Source organism: Mercurialis annua, linkage group LG7 (assembly GCF_937616625.2).
Source record: "Mercurialis annua linkage group LG7, ddMerAnnu1.2, whole genome shotgun sequence".
Taxonomy (NCBI): Eukaryota; Viridiplantae; Streptophyta; class Magnoliopsida; order Malpighiales; family Euphorbiaceae; genus Mercurialis; species Mercurialis annua.
In genome coordinates this window covers 31,063,972-31,082,438 of record NC_065576.1, presented here as the reverse complement: position 1 = coordinate 31,082,438, position 18,467 = coordinate 31,063,972, and the positions used below count along the sequence as shown (strand labels likewise).

At 45.0% G+C, this 18,467-nt stretch overlaps 4 protein-coding genes across 4 annotated transcripts; 3 read left to right on the top strand and 1 right to left on the bottom strand.

The window, feature by feature from the left end:
• Positions 1 to 2,421: 2,421 nt before the first annotated feature.
• LOC126657019 (uncharacterized) lies at positions 2,422 to 4,386 on the top strand. Its single transcript, XM_050351639.1, has one exon. It carries the CDS (start codon positions 2,422 to 2,424, stop codon positions 4,384 to 4,386), a length of 1,965 nt encoding a protein of 654 aa, XP_050207596.1.
• A 501-nt stretch (positions 4,387 to 4,887) lies between these two features.
• On the top strand, positions 4,888 to 6,308 carry LOC126657018 (uncharacterized). The gene is made up of 2 exons (XM_050351638.1): positions 4,888 to 5,524; positions 5,590 to 6,308. The coding sequence occupies exons 1-2, from the start codon at positions 4,888 to 4,890 to the stop codon at positions 6,306 to 6,308; spliced, it is 1,356 nt and encodes a 451-aa protein (XP_050207595.1).
• Positions 6,309 to 7,676: 1,368 nt separating this feature from the next.
• LOC126657520 (uncharacterized) lies at positions 7,677 to 9,566 on the top strand. The gene is made up of 2 exons (XM_050352225.2): positions 7,677 to 8,187; positions 8,294 to 9,566. The coding sequence occupies exon 2, from the start codon at positions 8,412 to 8,414 to the stop codon at positions 9,531 to 9,533; it is 1,122 nt and encodes a 373-aa protein (XP_050208182.2). The 5' UTR covers positions 7,677 to 8,187; positions 8,294 to 8,411; the 3' UTR covers positions 9,534 to 9,566.
• A 2,099-nt stretch (positions 9,567 to 11,665) lies between these two features.
• On the bottom strand, positions 11,666 to 18,079 carry LOC130014834 (uncharacterized). Its single transcript, XM_056103783.1, has 2 exons — positions 18,029 to 18,079; positions 11,666 to 17,323 (listed from the first exon to the last, which is right to left on the bottom strand). The coding sequence occupies exons 1-2, from the start codon at positions 18,077 to 18,079 to the stop codon at positions 11,819 to 11,821; spliced, it is 5,556 nt and encodes a 1,851-aa protein (XP_055959758.1). The 3' UTR covers positions 11,666 to 11,818.
• Between the last annotated feature and the right edge of the window lie 388 nt (positions 18,080 to 18,467).

Here is an 18,467-nt window from a genome sequence, read left to right as displayed (position 1 = left end):
ATGGAACATAAAGAGTTTGAAATAAATCTAACTGAAATCCACTATCCAAAATAAGACGATTAATGCCAATAGCTTCAACTGGTGCTTTGTCTAGGTTTCCCATAAATAAAAAGTTTTCATTTGGGCTCATGGTTTGGATCGTAAGAAATCCTTGCATGGAATTTGAAACATGAACATTAGCACCAGAATCAATCCACCAAGCATGAGAAGTAACATAAGAAAAGTTTGATTCAAAAAAGCTTACGAAACCCATGGGGTTACCTTTCTTTTCGAACCATTCCTTTCGTTTTTGGCAATCTTTCTGAAAGTGTCCAGGTTTATTACAAAAATTGCACCTGGCCTCTTTCTTTGCCTTCTTCTCTTTTGATTGATTGGAATCATTCATTTTTGGTGGTGCTCTTATATGGCTTGAGTTATGCCTTTTTCCAGCTTTAGATCCATCTCCTTGGACAAGATGTGCAACCTTAATACCTTGTTGGTTTAGCCTACCCTCTTCTTGAACCAATTTATTAGCCAACTCATTCACCGTCCATTTATCATTAATGGCGTTGTAATGAATTTGGAATGGTCCATACCGAGAAGGCAAAGAATTTGGGATAAATTGAACGAGAAAAGAATCGTCCACCATCATTCCTAAATTCTTTAGCTTCGCCGCAAGGTTCGTCATCTCAATAACATGATCATGCATTGAGAGTGTGCCATCAAACTTCATGGTTGTAAAATCTGCCATAAGTTTCCCAGCAAAAAATTTGTCTGCAGTCTTAAACCATTTTTCTATTACTTGTAAATAATCCTTAGCATTTACCGGTTTAGGTTGCTAGCTGATGGATACGCAGTTGACCCCAGTACATATAGTCAAATAAGTATGGTAGACAGCAGATACCAAACAGCTGTCATTAGTCAGTAGACGCAGATCCTAACTGATATGATCTTTGGAATCTGGAAAGATTGGGATTGACCTAATCCCTATTTTCCAGCATGAGTCCGAATTAAACACAATCACAAAAAGGTGACCTTGAGTCGATTACTGAGAAAGGATTCTATATAAATAGACCGAAGACCAAAGGTAAACCCTAATTCATTCTCTTTAAACTACGTCATATATCTTTGAACCTTGCAAAGGTATCTGACTTAGGCATCGGAGTGTGGTCGGACACAAACGTCCGACTCATTCTAACATGTGTTCGTGATCTCAGGTTGACAAGAGAAGATCCTACCATTCGCAGAACCATCATTTGGCGCCGTCTGTGGGAAACAATTGTTCTTTCCTAAAAATCAATCAATTTTGGTTCTACGAACTGAAACAAACTCATGGACAACCATGATGAACCACCACCACCTGGAGTCGGAGTCAGAGATAGAGAGATGGCCGGAGGCAGCAATCCAACTCTACTAGCAAGAACAGACGGAATAGTCTTTCCCCTTCGCCCACCTCCGGCGGGAATTGCGGGAACGACGGGTCCTTTGAGGACAAGCTCAGGAATCCCAGGGGGGACTGGAGTCGCAAGTGCGGACATCATACCACCGATTTCCATACCCGGATCAACAGCAGGATTGATGGGCAGAGGAGCGCAACTACCCGGAACTAGTCAGGTATTTCCTCCTTGGAATTATTATACACCGCAGAACATGTATTATCCATCGCCCCTGTATAATCAAAACGCGGCAAGTTGGCCGCAGACGTATACCCTGTGGGGTATCCAGTATCACCAGGGATACCAAAGACCCACCGCACCAATTCATTTTCCGTCCCTAGACGTAGAAGAAACCGTCACAGCGGCAACAGCTGGATACATTCCACCATATGTACCACCAGGAGCCCAGCTACCACCGCTCTACCATGAGGCGGTGATGAAGAGCTTTAACGACTTTCAAGATAGACTGATTGGAATCGCGAAGGAGAAGACTGTAGAGGCAGATAAAGCACCAGCTCAGAGAAGGCAACAGTCGGAACCAATCCCAAGAGGGCGAGACAAAGACGCACGGAAAGATAAAGAAACGGCCCCCCGGTGTGTTCTCACGGCACCACTCCCAGGAGACGTGGGAAAGGAAAAAGGAGGGGACGACGGACAGCAAGGCGAAAAAGCAAGGGATGAAGAAGTCGCGAAGAAGCAGAGAGAATACGTAGACCTGGAGAAGGAAGAAAGAGGAGGTAGAGAGAAGGAACGAGACGCAGAAAGCCACTCTTCAAACAGAAGAAGAGCCGTTGGAGAAAAGAACACTCTGGATGAGAAGATTAAGCATGCGATGAGATAGTACCAGAAGGATAGCTACGAAGACGATGAAGGAGGAGACGATTTTTCACCACTGAAAAGGGAGGTATTAGACGTGAAATTCTCTTCTCGTTTCAAACTACCAACGTTTGAGCCATTCGATGGGACCGGAGACCCAAAAAGCCATATCTCAAAATTCAAAACGATAATGATGCTTCAAGATGTTTCAGATCTGATGCTGTGCAGAGTATTCCCGGCCACCCTCAAGGGGTCAGCGCAGAAATGGTACCTCGGACTGAAGTCCAATACCATCGGAACGTTTGCAGAACTGGCAACGGCATTCAAAGGGCGTTTCCGCACGAACATCCCGCTGCAGAAGAACTCAAGTGATCTACGGAAGTGCCGACACGGTGAAGGCGAGACGTTGAAGAACTTCGTGGAGAGATTCAATAAAGAAGCAGTCCAGATAGAGCACCTAAACCATGATACAGCCATAGAGGCCATGAAGATGGGAACAAGGTTCGAACGACTGAGAGATAAGATCTTAATGAAAAAGCCTTCCACTTTCCAAGAATTGATGGCAATAGCACATAAGTACGTAGAACTGGATGAGGCAAGAAGAACGCTGACAAAACAATATGAGGAAGACAAACCAGAGAGATACCGCAGTAGAGGAGGAGACGACAGAACGCAGAGGTTTGGAAGAGGAAACAAGCCATTTGACTTCACACCTTTGAATAGAGCACCAATGGAAATATTCAGCTGGATGAAGAACAATAGAGTCATGTACAATGCACCCAGAAAGCTACACCCAGACAAAGAGAGAGACAAGAGCAAGTATTGCAGATTCCATGAAGGATATGGCCACGACACAGATAGATGCTGGGACTTGAAACGGGAGATAGAACAGCTGATCCAGTCAGGAGTATTGAAGAAGTTTGTACGCACAGAAGGAAGTGCAGAAAAAAGGAAACCAGAACATGTGGAAAAAGAAGAGGCAAACAAAAGATTCAAAGAACCCATGGGCGTGATCAACATGATAGAAGGGGGGGAACCCTATTCAAAGGCACAGAAGAAGAAGATACGTAAGGGCGTGTACTCGATAAGCACTAGAACATCCGCAGAGGAGCTGCCATTAGTCACCTTTGGACCAGAAGATGGGAGGCATGTGCAGGAACCACACAACGACACGCTAGTAATCAAAGCATTGATTAACAATTTTAGAGTAATGAGGATCCTGGTGGACGAAGTAAGCGCAGTTAACCTCCTTACCTTGCAAGTCTTTAGGGGGATAAGAGGATCGGTAACGGATCTCAGACAGGTTTCCGTGCCGTTGGTTGGCTTAGGAGGAAAGCCTATCAGACCTGAAGGGATGGTAGAGCTGGAGATAATTCTGGGAGAAGCAAAAGAAGGGCCACTGAAGACCATGACAGCAGTTTTCAATGTAGTGGATATCCCTTTGGCATACAACGCCATTTTGGGAAGGCCTTTCCTGTACCAGTGTGGCGCAGTGACCAGCATCAAATGGCTGACACTTAAAATTCCGGACGAAGAAGGGATAGTAACCGTAAAAGGGAGCCAGTTAGCCGCACGAGAATGCAACTTGATCACTGAAGAAAAAGGCAAAAGTCTGAACATTGAGGCATTCCCTGAGGATCCAGAAGAAGAAGAAGGAGATAGGAATGCCCCAGTGGGCAACGTGAGGGAATTCCAGATCACCCAGAAGAAAGCAGTGATGATCGGGACAGAAATACCAGAGGCTGTGGCTGTAGAGATCAAAAGTGTATTACAGAAGAATGGAGACACCTTTGCCGCAGATGCCTCAGAAGTAGTGGGAATAGACCCAACGATAGCATCCCATAAATTGACTGTTTATAAAGACGCCAAACCAGTAGTACAGAAGAAGAGACGGTTCGCAGAAGATCGTAGGAAGATCATAGAGGAAGAGGTCAGGAAGTTGGAGGCAGCCAAGTTCATAAGGGAGGTGATGTACCCGGAATGGGTTGCTAACGTCGTCTTGGTGAAAAAAGCAAATGGAGGATATCGCATGTGCGTAGATTTCACGGATTTAAACAAAGCATGCCCAAAGGACAACTATCCGCTGCCGAATATCGATCAGCTGGTAGATTCAACAGCTTGCTACCAGCTGTATAGTCTCGCAGACGCTAAATAGGGTTATCATCAGATACCAATGAACGAAGCAGATCAGGTGAAGACAGCTTTCACTACCGACTTGGGAACGTATTGTTACAACGTCATGCTATTTGGGCTGAAAAACGCTGGAGCAACGTACCAACGACTGGTAAACTTCATGTTTAAGGATCAACTGGGAAGGAACATAGAGGTCTATGTGGACGACTTGATCATAAAAAGCAGTACACCTGAAGAGCACGCCAAGGACCTGGAAGAAACCTTTGCGGTACTGAACAAATTTAACATGAAGCTAAATCCGGAGAAGTGCGCGTTCGGCATTAAAGCCGGGAAGTTCCTGGGATACTTAGTGAGTCAGAGAGGCATAGAGGCGAACCCAGAAAAGATTCAAGCCATCCTAGACATGGTAGCACCGCGAAGCATCAGAGAAGTCTAAAAACTAAACGGAAGGGTGACAGCGTTGGGGCGATTTGTTTCTTCGTCTGCAAAGAGATGTCTCCCCTTTTTCAAGCAATTGCGCAACATGAAGAAGTTCGAATGGAATGAAGAATGTCAGAAAGCTTTTGAAGAATTGAAAGTCTTTTTGACCAGCCCACCGTTACTCAGTCGGCCAAAGGCAGGAGAAATTCTGTACTTGTACTTATCAGCAGGTAAAGAAACGATCGCATCGGTACTAGTAAGAGAGGAAGAAGAAGAGCAGCTGCCCATTTACTACTCCAGCAGAACGTTGAAAGGCGTAGAATTAAACTACCCGACAATTGACAAGTTGGCATTAATGGTGGTAGTAGCAGCGAAGAAGTTAAGGCCATATTTTCAAGGGCATACGGTCATCATACGCACTAACCAACCTCTGAGGAAGGCATTGCAGAGGCCAGAAACTTCGGGAAGGATGGTTAGCTGGTCCGTCCAGTTGGGAGAACATGATATACGATATGAGCCGAGGAAAACATTGAAGGCGCAAGCACTCGCAGACTTTGTGGTAGAGATGACGGAGAAACCAGACACTGAAGAACCCAGAGAAGCAATTACTTGGAATCTCTACGTAGATGGAGCATCTAATGACCTCGGAGCGGGAGCAGGTGTTGTCTTGGAAGGACCAATGGGAATAACAATCGAATATGCAGTACACTTGACATTTAAAGCAACCAACAACATGGCAGGTATGATATCAATCTATCATTTAAATATACATACCATTTATCGCAATAAACTAATAGTACTGCAGAATACGAAGCTCTCATAACAGGACTGTCAATTGCGAAAGTAATGAAAACCGAAGTCCTACGAGTCCATAGCGATTCCCAGTTAGTCACAGGACAAATAGGAGGACAGTTCCAAGCAAAAGAGGCAAAGATGGCGAAATATATGGAGAAAGCAAAAGAACTCTTGAATGACATAGAGAGATTTGGAGGAGAATGGGAAATTTGCCCCATACCCAGAGAAGAGAACGCAGCCGCGGATGCAATCGCCAAAGCAGCAGCCGCAAAGAACCAGCGTTTCAGGGAGATGAAAATGACAGAGGAGCGTTCGACTTCTTCCGTAGATACGGAGAAGGAAGTGTTACCTATAGAAGAGGTGGACACCTGGATGCAGAAACTACTGGCATACCTAACAGAAGGCATTCTGCCAGGGCAAACAGCTGAAGCCGCAAAGGTAGTTCGACAGTCAGCGTCGTACTCAGTCCTAGAAGGAGTACTCTACAGGGCATCAGCTACGCACCCATGGTCTCGATGCCTGACCAAGACGGAGGGTCTATATGTTCTGCAGGAAATCCATGAGGGGATCTGCGGAGCCCATGAGGCATCAGCAGCCCTGGTTAGGAAATCATCTTTACAAGGATTCTACTGGTTATCAATGAAGAAGGATGCAGAAGACCTAGTACTTAAATGTGACAAGTGTCAGAAGTTCGGCGCAGTGATACTGTTGGGTTTTATTGGTTCATAACGCAGCGGAATTTCAAAAATTTATCTAAAAACCCAAACCAAGATCCATGTAATTCGAATTAAACAGAACAATTACTTACTTGTATGTCGAATTCAACAGCAATGTAGGAAGGAAGGAGGTGGTTCACTTTGGTGATACCTGGCCTCGGATCAGAAACGCCTCCAAAAGAACGCGTCCTCTACGAGTATCCACACGAACAGACCTTAGCCAAAACTAGTGCTTGTGTGCTAGCACTATTGCTTCACAAGCAATTTCGAATTTTAGTGATTTTGTGAATAATGAATTTCGTGATTCTCAAACCAACTGCTTAATGAGTATTTATAGTGATAAATAACACTAGGGTTTGAGACAAATTCGAATTTCAATCTCATTGCAATTCTACAAGTTTATGTTTATCAAAAACTCCTTTTTGATAATTATCCATATATATTAATTACTATATTTATTATCTTCCAAAAATAATAAATTAAGGAAAACACTTATCCTTAAATTTCGAATTAATATATATATTTATTAATATATATATATTACGAATTATATATATATATATAATTAATCACTTAATTACATTGGGTACAACCCATAACTGTTTTGGGCCTGTTCTTAGTGTGCGACCCTGTAGGTTCATATAACGTTGGCAGTAGGCTCGAAATCCCTATTTCAGCCCACAAGTCATAAGTGGCCTCTAGCAAGACATTATGACTACCCAAGTTATATGAATATCGATAATCCGATTTAACCATTTACAATAATATTTTAATCCCTTTATCTCTCGATATCCAGATTGAATATAAGGCATAGTTATGTCATCCTTATAACATTCAATCATTAGTTTCTTGACTCTAAGTAGACTGAAAATGATAACTTCTTATCAATTAGCATGGCCATGCATTTACTTCAGTCTATCTTCTTCAAGGGGCCCATAGATATCTTACTCAAATAAATGAGGGACAAATTCCTTCTCAGTCACTCACATTTCTCACATAGTTACTTTCATATCCAATGACAATCTATTCCATTATCCTGTTAAAGATAATGTAAGACTGTATCAAAATATGAAATAGCTATGTAGAAATCCATGATGATTTCAAGGTCAAAGGATTATACTAATAGAACTGTAATGAGAATTACTTATGACAGTGATCTATGTAGTATTCTCACAGTGGGTCATCCAGTGCCTTATTTCTCAAATAGCACCTATTGATACAGGTCGATCTTCCAAGGGTCGCCTGTACTGCTTTTCCTGCACAAGTAACAAATATAAGCTCAAAGGACCTCAGGCTTGCTCAGCCTGAAAGCCACTCCGATGCTTAAGTCAGAGAGTGTTTTTTGGTAGGTAAATGAGTGTAAGAGTATTTAAGGCTGATTTGTGCTTACCCTTCTCGGCATTCAGTGGCTTCCTTTTATAATGATTTTAAGGCGGTGGTTATCTGGTAAATCGTGGGTTTGTCCCACGATTATTGATAATGGTGAAGGCACGTTCCCGATTATCCCGGGTAGTGGGTGTCAGGAAACAGAGTGGATGAGGTCGCCTGGATGGCAGACCTGGAGGAGTCCGCCCGAGACAGACATGGGCGATGGGAGATTTGGAGACCCGTTGGGCGAGCATAGCATTTGTTAGGCGATGCCTGGAGTTCGAATATTATTAGGTCGGTATCAGATGTCCCCCCCTTGTAATCTTGCTAAGTCAAAGACTTGAAGCGCCAATTTTTCAAAATTCGAATTTCCGAAATTTTCGAAACAATTTTGAATTTCAAACGTTTCTTTCAACGGTTACGAATCTGAAGCGTTTTCTGACTATAAAAGAACGCGACTTTTGGTTTTTCATTGATTGTTTCGAGGAGTTTCCTGCTGTCAGGCATTCGAGTGTATAAAAGAGGTATATATTCTTTAATTAAAAGTTTTTTACTCTTAACTTTTCTCTCTGATTCCCTGTTAATTTTTATCTCTGATTCTCTTCTTCTGTTGATTTATTTCTCAACCAGGCTTTCTTCGAGTTACATAGCACCGGACTTTCTCTCTCAATCAGTAAGTGGCTTAGCTATTTTTGTTTGTCTTCTTGCTTCCTTCTTCTTGTTTGCTTTCAGATAGTATATTTTTAGGATGTCTACTTTAGGGGTTTCGGTGTCTTCCCCTTCTTCTTCCTCTTCCTCTGAGAGTTCTGCTAGTGACCCAACCTACCCTGTTCCTCTTGCTACCCTCGTTGAGTTGTCATCTGACGAGGAAGGGTTGTCTCAGAAGGTAATCCCTGACAGTGAGGAGGGTGTTGATGACAGGGAGCCAGAGGGCGAGGCTCCCCTTGAGGATGCTGGTGAAGATGAGGTCGGAGATGGTGGACTGGGTGATGATGAAGGAGATGAGGAGGATTTTGTTTTTAAGAGACGTAAAGGGACTTCTGGGACATCTTCTAGTAATAAAAAACCCTTGTCTGAGTGGACCATCAGTCTGGGTAAAGAAGCCCTTGTTTGGATTAGGGCGAGGTACGAAATTCCCCCCTTCATTAGCCTTCGGATTCCATCTGAGGGCTCGGCTGTTAGCCAGGTCTTAAAGGATGATGAACAGTTGCTATTCGTTGAAGATTTTGAGGCGGGTTTGAGACTACCACTCGATCTCTTCACCCAAGAAGTGTTCGATAATTTCAAGATCCCCTTGGGTCAACTCCATCCTAATGCCCACCGTCACTTGACCGGAGTTTTTATTCGTGGTCTCCAACTGAAGAGACAGGTGGGCTATGAGATTGTTAGGGCGATCTATTCTCTGGGAAGGAAGAAAAGCGATGAGTTCTTCTACTTGCAACCCGGAAGATCTCCCTTCACTGGCCTTCCCAATTCCTTGAAGCGGTGGAAAGGTAACTTCGTCATCGCCAAAAAGGAAGGTGGTTGGGGCTCCATTCCGAATGTTTTTGTGGAAGGGCCCCTTAAGCTGGAAAAGGCGAACCTGAGCGAGGTTGATAAAGAGACGTTGCGTCTGCTTCGAGGTGGCGCTAAGGTGCATGTAGTGAATCTGATAGATTCCTACTTCGGGTGGGACCAAAGTGTTGCTTCCAAGAGAAATAAGAGAGCGCAGGGTGAAAAAAGGGGGAAGAGGAAGAAGAGTGAGGACAAGAGGGAGACATCGCCTGATAATGGAGATGAGTTCCCTGATATGGGCGAACCACTGCTTTCTTCCCCTCTTAATATTTCTTCTATGCCTCTTAGTCCTTCTGGTATCTTGTTTGTACCATGAAGTTTTTATTCCCTTTTAATTTTTGTGAATCGTTTTCTGAATCTTATTTACTTTGATTTTTCAGTGCCGAACTTCAAAGAACTTCAGCAGAAGGTCATGGAGGACAGGAGAGCTCGTCGAGAGGCTCGAGAGAGGGAGGCCCTTCCCCAAGCTGATCCCAAGCCGTCTTCTGAAGCTAAGAAGGCGCCTGCTAAGAAAGGAGGCGATGTTCCTTCCACGGCTGGAGGCAAGCCACCTTCTTCTCAGAAGGGTGATGATTCTGCTCCCACTCCTAGGGTGGTGCTACCGGGTTTCCAGATAAAGGAACCTGTCACTGGCCCTCCTCCTCCTGCTGTTCCCTCTTACACTGGTAAGGGGAAGGATAAGATGGAGGTTCCTGCGAAGGAGAAGCTTTCCCGACCCCTTCCTCCGGCTCCCCAAACTGCCCCGGCTGCTTCGACCGGTAGCAAAAGGCGAGCTCCTTCTTCAGGGGGCGAAGATACTGAGGGGGAGGGACCTTCGATGAAAAGGCCTAAGAAGGATGTGATGGTGACTCAGGTCGACCTGCTCCTTCAGAAGTATGGGGCCGATGCCTCTGTACGTTGTCCTGCCGTTGCCCATGACATCTTCCGGGGTTCCTGCTGCCCTTCGGACGTTGACTATTATTTGAAGAGGCCGGACCACGCACTGATGGACGATTGTTTTTCCAACCTGGCAAAGGTTTGAATTTTCTATCTTTAGCATTTTGCCTTCTTCTTCCCGTGATGGTTATTTTCTAACTCAGTTTTATTTTATGTTTAGGTTGCCTATGCCATCCGTCAATACCGCTCCAACCGTCTTAACGACGATGAGAGGCAGGTGAAGTTGAAGACGGAGTACAAGCTGCTGAAGGGAAAGTATGACTCCCTTCGCAGCGAACATGGCGGGTGCACTCAGAAGCTGGACTCTCTTCGTGCTGATGTGGATAGATTATCCAGAGAGAGGGAGAGTGCTGTGAAGCAGCAGCGTGTGCTGTCTGATGAGGTCGCCCGCCTTAAGAAGGAAAATAAAAATCTGGCGGCAGAGGTGGTGTTGAAAAGCACTGATTATGACGATCTCAAGAAGGAGTTCGACACCACCGTCACGGCCCTTAACGATAAAGTCTCAGTTGCTGAGAAGAGGCTTTATTTGAAGCGAGGCAGGCTGATTCGTGAGAAGGAGAGGCGTCGCCGTAACACCGCCCAGCTAGCCAATGATCTGACTGACTTCACTGAAGCCATTGTGGGTACCTACTTGGAGCGTCATCCTGATGGGGACGTTGAGTTCTTATATGGCTTTCCCGAAGGGGTTAACAGTGAGAGTGAGCCAGATTCTCCCCAAGACTTGTTTGTCTCCATCAAGTCTGAAAATGGTGGAGGTGCTGCTGAGGTTGCCGAACAGTCTGCCCCGGGGGTCCAGGAACCTGCCAAGGCTGGCGAGAAGCCTCTTGTTCCCGGTTTGGGAGGTAGTCCTGAGGAGAAGGACTTCGGCTTGCTTATATCTTCGGAGCGGCCTTTTGCTGCTCTGGACTTATTGGATCGGCCTTCTGATCTGGAGTCTATCCTTCCGGGGTCCGATCCTCTTAGTCTTGCCGATGTCCCTTCTCCCACCCGTTCTGGCAACATTCGTGTCGATGCTTCTTCTTCAGCCAGGCGGGATTCGCAGGAGGGGCTATCTGTCCCAAATATTTTGGAGGGGAACAAAGAGGCTGCCCCGGAGAAGGTTGAGCCAGAGATCATCAAGCTTTAGATTCTTCTTTTTTGTTTTTGTATAGGAAGAATTTTCCTTTCTTTTTTTTTTTTTGTTATGTACTTTGTACATTTGTATATTTTCTTTTGTTAGGAATTTTATTTTCCTTTGTAATTTTTGTGAGGCATTCGTCCTCTTTTAAATATATATCTTTTTTTTGAGAAAATATATAAATTTTCTTGCCTTCTTTATTTTTGTTCTCTTTATTTTAGGCGATATATATTTTAACTGTGTATTTTCCTTTTTTGGGAATGAACTCGTCAGTTCTCCTCTTCGGAAATATTTTAAGTAATCAGGTAACTATGGTAAAGAGACGATATCTGTGGAAATTCCTTGTCCGGGCAAGGGTAAATTAAAATACTTGCATAAATTCAAATACAATAATGTGATGAAATATGACTTGTAGAAATTGAAACATAATGCTGTGATTAAACATCACTTGGAGGAATTGAAATACAATATTGAAACTAAACATCGCTTGACTAATTATGTTACTTCTTAAGGAATAACTAATCATATCTGAGGGCGACCCATTGTGACTAAATTTTTCTCAAGTTGTTGGCGTTCCATGTCCTTGGTATGATTCTTCCCATGGAGTTGGTGAGTTTAAATGTTCCTTCTTTGATGACCTCGCTGATGGTGTAAGGTCCTTCCCAGTTTGGCTGCAGTTTTCCGCTTCCTGCTTCTCCTTTTTTGACTTCGGTTTTTCGCATGACTAGGTCGCCTAGTTTGAACTTTCTTTTCTTTACATGGCTGTTGAAATGTTTGGCCATCTTTTGTCTGTAGGCTTCCATCCTGATGTCTGATCTGTTGATTTTTTCAACCAGGAGATCTAGATTGTTCCTGAGCTCTTCTTCGTTTTCTTCTAGGTTTAGCTGGTTGTCTTCTGTCCTTGGCGTGGGTGCGCCGATCTCTACAGGAATTACAGCCTCCGTTCCATAGGCTAGGGCGAATGGAGTTTCGCCCGTTGATTCTCTAGGGGTGGTACGGTAGTTCCATAGGACACTGTAGAGTTCTTCTACCCATCTTCCTTTGCACTCGTCTAGTCTTCTTTTTAGTCCGGCCAGTAGGATTCTGTTGGCCACTTCGGTTTGCCCATTCGATTGTGGATGGTAAACCGAAGTGAACCTTAGGTCGATCTGATACTCGGCACAAAACTTTCTAAACTTTGCTGAGTCGAACTGCTTTCCGTTGTCTGTGATCAGCACCTTCGGTATTCCAAACCTGCACAAGATAGATCTAAAGAAAAAGTTAGTTATGCGTTGTTGGGTGATCTTTGCCAGTGGTTCTGCCTCTATCCACTTGGTGAAGTGGTCGATTGCCACTACCAGGAACTTCCGTTGTCCTGTGGCCAAAGGGAGAGGTCCCAGGATGTCCATACCCCACTGGGCGAACGGCCATGCACTGCCGATGGGTTTCATTTCTGAAGCTTGCTTTCTTGGTACCAAGGCATGTTGCTGGCAAGGCCAACATCCCCTTACTAGCGTTGTAGCTTGTTCTTTCATCGTGGGCCAATAATAGCCTTGTAGTAGTGCTTTCCTGACCAGTGTTGATGCTCCATCATGTGCTCCGCAGGTCCCCTCATGTAATTCTTTTATGATGTACTCCCCTTCTTCTTTGTTCACACATCTTAGCCAGGGATGGGTGAATGACCGTTTGTACAGCTGGTCGTTGTATATTCCGAACTTTGATGAGAGTATCACTATCCTTTTGGCTTCCTTCTTATCCTCGGGGAGTATTCCATTAGCCAGGTATGCTGTGAGGGGGGACATCCAGGTTTCTTCCCCTTCTACCATCAGTACTTCGCCCTCCTCAATTTCTTCTTGAAAGCTAGGTTGTCGTTTGATTTCATGAGGAATGTTTCTCATCGAGTCGTAATTCTTTGTTGCTGCCCACTTTGCCAATTCGTCTGATCTTCCATTCATTGCTCTGGGTATTTGCTGTAGCGACCAGGATCGCCCATTATCGGCAAAGAAGGTTTTGGCCTGCTTGGCGTACTTCTTCAACGTAGCTTCCTTTACTTCGAAGTTCCCCGAGACTTGGTTCACAACCAGCTGTGAATCACTGCAGATCTGGACTTCGGAGATGTTGAGCTCTTCGCATAATTGCAACCCTGTTATCAGCGCCTCATATTCCGCCACATTGTTGGAAGCTGGAAATTCGAGTCTTGCTGAGTATTCCATTTGGATTCTTCCTGGTCCTTTGAGCACGACTCCGATGCCTGCTCCTTCTCCGCAAACTGCCCCATCGACGTGCATCTCCCAGGGAGTCGCTTTGTCCTCCATGGGTTCTTTGAATGTTAATTCAGCGAAGAAGTCGGCTAGTGCTTGAGCTTTCAGTGCTTTCCGAGCTTCATAGATAACGCCCAGACTTCCTATTTTGACGGCCCATTCTGCTATGCGTCCACTTGTCTCTGCCTTCTGGAGGATTTTTCGTAATGGTTGGTCGGTCCGTACAATGACTTGGTGCCCTTCGAAGTAATGTCGGAGCTTGATGGTGGCGGTGTATACGCACAGCGCCAGCTTCTCCAACTTCGGGTATCTCAGCTCCGCATCTCTGAGTACTTTGCTAATGTAGTAGATCGGGTATTGTTCGCCTCCTTTTTCCGACACCAATACTCCTGCTATTGTTTCGTCAGAGCAGGAGATGTATAAATATAACACGTCGCCCGGATCCGGTCTCGCCAACAGTGGGGGCGAGGACAGGAAGCTTTTCAATTCTTCAAACGCCTGCTGGCATTCTGCGGTCCATGTGAAGTTCTTGATCTGTTTCAGGGTTTTGAAGAAAGGCAGGCATCGTTTTGCCGAGCAGGACATGAACCGACCTAGAGCCGTGACCCGGCCGTTGAGCTTCTGGACTTCATGTATGCTCCGTGGCGGTGTCATTCTTAAGACCGCTTCGATTTTATCTGGGTTAGCCTCGATACCCCTCTGAGAGACCATGTACCCCAAGAACTTGCCTGCCGGTACTCCGAATACACACTTTTCCGGATTGAGTTTTAGCTGGTATCTCTTTAGTGTCTCCAGGACTATCTTCACATCTTTTGGGTGGTCTTCAGCTCGGATGCTCTTGATAATCATGTCATCCACATAAACTTCCATGTGTTTTCCTATCTGATCTCTGAATATCGAGTTCACCAGCCGCTGATATGTGGCTCCTGCGTTCTTCAGACCGAAGGGCATCATCTTGTAACAAAATAATCCCTGGTCCGTTATGAAGGCCGTCTTCTCCTGATCTTCCGGTGCCATAGGTATCTGGTGATATCCCGCCTTGGCATCTAGGAATGTATAGAGGGCGTGACCTGCTGTGGAGTCTACTAACTGATCAATGTGTGGAAGTGGGAAACTATCTTTGGGACATGCTTTATTCAGATCTGTGAAGTCCACGCACATTCGGTAAGTGCCATTGGACTTTTTTACCATCACCACATTTGCTACCCACTTCGGGTAATAGGCATCTCTGATTACGTTTGCTGCTTTTAACCGGGCGACCTCTTCTGCGATGGCGAGTTGTTTTTCGGGCGAGTGCCTTCTCTTCTTTTGTATCACTGCCTTCGCGTCAGTCGCTATGTTTAACCGATGACATATGACGTCCGGGTCTACTCCGATCAATTCGTCTGTTGTCCAGGCAAAGGAGTCTCCAAGCGATCTGAGGTTTTCGGTCAGAGATCGCTTGATTTCTTCTTCTAGCTCATCTCCCACTTCTATCTCCTTTCCTGGGGATAATTCGATTTTCTCAGTTCGCCCATAATGCTCCGCCCTTTCCTTCTTCTCTGGAGGTTCCATTGTTAGTACTGGCAAAGTTATATGTACTTTCCTGAGAGCTGTAAAGTATGCTTCTCTGGCTGACTTTTGGCATCCTCTGACTTCGGCATCGCCTTCTCTGGTTGGGATTTTCATTAGTAGGTACCTCATGCAAATGGATGCGCATGTATCGTGCAAGAGTGGCCTTCCGAGAATTGCGTTGTATGCGAAATCCATATTGACCACCATGAATTCTGCTCGGATCTCTTTGTAGATCTCTCCATCCCCCAGTTGGATGCTTATTTCCAGTGATCCTTCCACCTGTACAGATTTGCCTCCTAGTCCCACTAGTGGAGTAGAGACATGTGTCAAATTTTCTTTCTTGAGTCCAATTCTGCCGAACACCTCCATCGTAATCATGTTTACCGAACTTCCCGTGTCTACGAGCATCCGAGAAACCTCGAAATTGTTGAGTCGCCCCTTGACAACTAGGGCGTCCTCATGGGGGACTGATAAGCCATGACTATCGACCTCCGAAAAAGATACACTTCTGAATTTCTTAGCATTCGGTGCACCCGGGCTAACCGAGTAGACTGTTCTTGCAGCTTTCTTCCTTGTAGTATTGCTGTCTCCTCCGGTCGATCCGCCCATTATTACGTTAACCACGCCTGCTGGCTCTGGTCTGGGTCTTCTGGTGATTTCTTCTTTCCGCTCTTTCTTTCTTTCTGATTCCGTTTCTCTGACTTCGGTGTCCCTTTTTACGAACTGGGAAAGGGATCCCCTTTCTATCAGCTTCTCTATTTCCTCCTTCAAGTGCCAGCATTCATCTGTGGTGTGGCCGTTGTCTCTGTGAAATTCACAGTATTTGCTATTGTCTCTTTTGCTGGCTGACGCAGCGTTCATCTTCCTTGGCCATCTGACCTTCTCTCGGCTGTCTTTTACCCAAAACAGTACGTTGGTTCTGGTCGTGTTCAGGGGCGTATATCGCCTATCTTCGTCTTTTTTTCTTTTATTTCTGAAATGGTCGTTGCCTTTTTCTCCGAACCTCTTTCCTATGGGCGACCTGTCCCCATTTCTTCTTTCTGCAAACGTTCGTTCTTCTGCCCGTCCGAGGCGATTCTCTATCTCTCTCTGGCCATCATCCACTCTGATCTGTGTATGTGCGATGGTCATCAGTGTGGTAAATGATTTTGGCGATTTAGCCAATAATTCCTTTCGTAGGTCGGAGTTGGTAGTTCCATTGAGTAATGCTGTGTAGGCGATCTCCTGGCTCAGGTCTTCTATCTGCATCGCCTCCTTATTGAATCTTTCTACATACTTCCTGAGTGTCTCTCCTTCCCATTGCATGATGGCCAGCAGATCTGTGGATAGCTTCTTTTGAGGGATGCATGCTACGAATCTAGCCTGGAATAGTCCTGAGAATTGTTTGAACGTCAGCACTGATCCTGGCTTTAAACTCTGGTACCATTCCTGCGCCAGACCTTTTAAGGTAGTAGGAAAAAGTTTGCATAGTACGTGATCCAAGTTTGTCTGAACATTGATCACCGCTTGGAATTTGTGAATATGGCTCTTGGGACAGCCTGTTCCATCGTATGACTCCAAATTTGGGGGGTATCTGAACTTTGTAGGGAACTCGTGAGAGATGATGAAATCTGCGAGTGGTGAGTCACTTCGAAGAGAGATGTCCACGTCTTCACATCTTATTCCAAGCCTGCTCATGACTTGACGGACTTTTTCCTCCAGATGCTCTTCTCCGCCTTTGAGGGTGTGTTGTTCATCCATCCAACGTTCTTCGTCTGGAATTATGATGGGGGCATTTTGTTTCCGTGTGGAATTTTCAGGGGCATCTTCCTCTCGCATCGGTTCTTTTCCCTTGTCCATGGTTGAGGTTAACTTCTGTACTGGTGATTTTGCTGATCCCTGCTCTGGCGGTTTTAACGAGATACTCTGTTTGATGTCTTTGAGTAGACTGGTGATTTCTAGGAAAGCCTTGAACATTGCTTGGTTGTTGATTGGCTCTCCATCAGGTGCTATGGCTATCGGAGGTATCGTCTGTCTTATTGCCAGGGGGTCGCTGGTTTCTCCTTCTTCGCTAGTTGGGGGAAACAGGTTTAGGGCCGGTGGTTCTGTTTCCCTGTCTTCTCGGTTGGTGGCTGGTAGAGTATTATCTCCTGGGGGATCCATTCTTGAAAAAGCGAATTCTGAAAAGTATCTAAAAGGAACGACGAAACTAATAAGTTCCACGCTCACCGCACCAAATGATACAGGTCGATCTTCCAAGGGTCGCCTGTACTGCTTTTCCTGCACAAGTAACAAATATAAGCTCAAAGGACCTCAGGCTTGCTCAGCCTGAAAGCCACTCCGATGCTTAAGTCAGAGAGTGTTTTTTGGTAGGTAAATGAGTGTAAGAGTATTTAAGGCTGATTTGTGCTTACCCTTCTCGGCATTCAGTGGCTTCCTTTTATAATGATTTTAAGGCGGTGGTTATCTGGTAAATCGTGGGTTTGTCCCACGATTATTGATAATGGTGAAGGCACGTTCCCGATTATCCCGGGTAGTGGGTGTCAGGAAACAGAGTGGATGAGGTCGCCTGGATGGCAGACCTGGAGGAGTCCGCCCGAGACAGACATGGGCGATGGGAGATTTGGAGACCCGTTGGGCGAGCATAGCATTTGTTAGGCGATGCCTGGAGTTCGAATATTATTAGGTCGGTATCACCTATGATTTGACTTAATATCTCATATACATGATTAGTAAAACATAATCATCAGTCAACATCATACTAGTCTCAATGTTCTATTAAGACTAGGGATAGATGGTATATAATTCTTTTATTAAACCTAAGGGTTCTACTATCAAGTCACATACTCGATGACCTTAGAAAGAATGAACCATTCAAGTATTTTAATCATTAATATAAAATGATAAAAACTGCCAATCAATAAATAATAAAATGATAAAGTCAAAACATGGTCAAACATGATTGACCTAGTGCATATCACTAACAGATACGAACACCCGCATCTGAGCAACACCCCATCGGTAGTCCATGGCCATTCATGAGTTGGGGCGTAGATATACTGGGACCTTTCCCCCCAGCGCGGGAACAAGTAAAGTTCATCGTGGTAGCCGTAGATCACTTCACCAAATGGGTGGAGGTAGAGCCGATGAAGACGATCACTACGGAGAAGATCCAAACTTGGCTATCAAGAGAAGTCATGGGAAGGTAAAACATTTTATATTTTTTACCATATACTTGTATAAATTTGCATGTTGCTAATATAAATAGACAGGTTTGGCATACCACATTCCTTAGTCACTGACAACGGGAAGCAATTCGATTGCCGCAAGTTCAGAGCATACTTTGAAGGGTTGAACATAAAGCTGAAGTTCACCTCAGTAGCCCACCCGCAGACGAATGGACTTACAGAAGTCACCAACAGAA

Excerpts from the sequence above, each read along its gene's own strand:
- LOC126657019 (XM_050351639.1), top strand. The coding sequence starts at position 2,422 with ATGATGCTTCAAGATGTTTCAGATCTGATGCTGTGCAGAGTATTCCCG.
- LOC126657018 (XM_050351638.1), top strand. The coding sequence starts at position 4,888 with ATGAAGAAGTTCGAATGGAATGAAGAATGTCAGAAAGCTTTTGAAGAA. Across the intron at positions 5,525-5,589 it reads AGCAACCAACAACATGGCAG|AATACGAAGCTCTCATAACA; the intron begins GTATGATATCAA and ends ATAGTACTGCAG.
- LOC126657520 (XM_050352225.2), top strand. The coding sequence starts at position 8,412 with ATGTCTACTTTAGGGGTTTCGGTGTCTTCCCCTTCTTCTTCCTCTTCC.
- LOC130014834 (XM_056103783.1), bottom strand. The coding sequence starts at position 18,079 with ATGGCCATGGACTACCGATGGGGTGTTGCTCAGATGCGGGTGTTCGTA. Across the intron at positions 17,324-18,028 it reads AGATGCGGGTGTTCGTATCT|GAAAAGCAGTACAGGCGACC; the intron begins GTTAGTGATATG and ends TTACTTGTGCAG.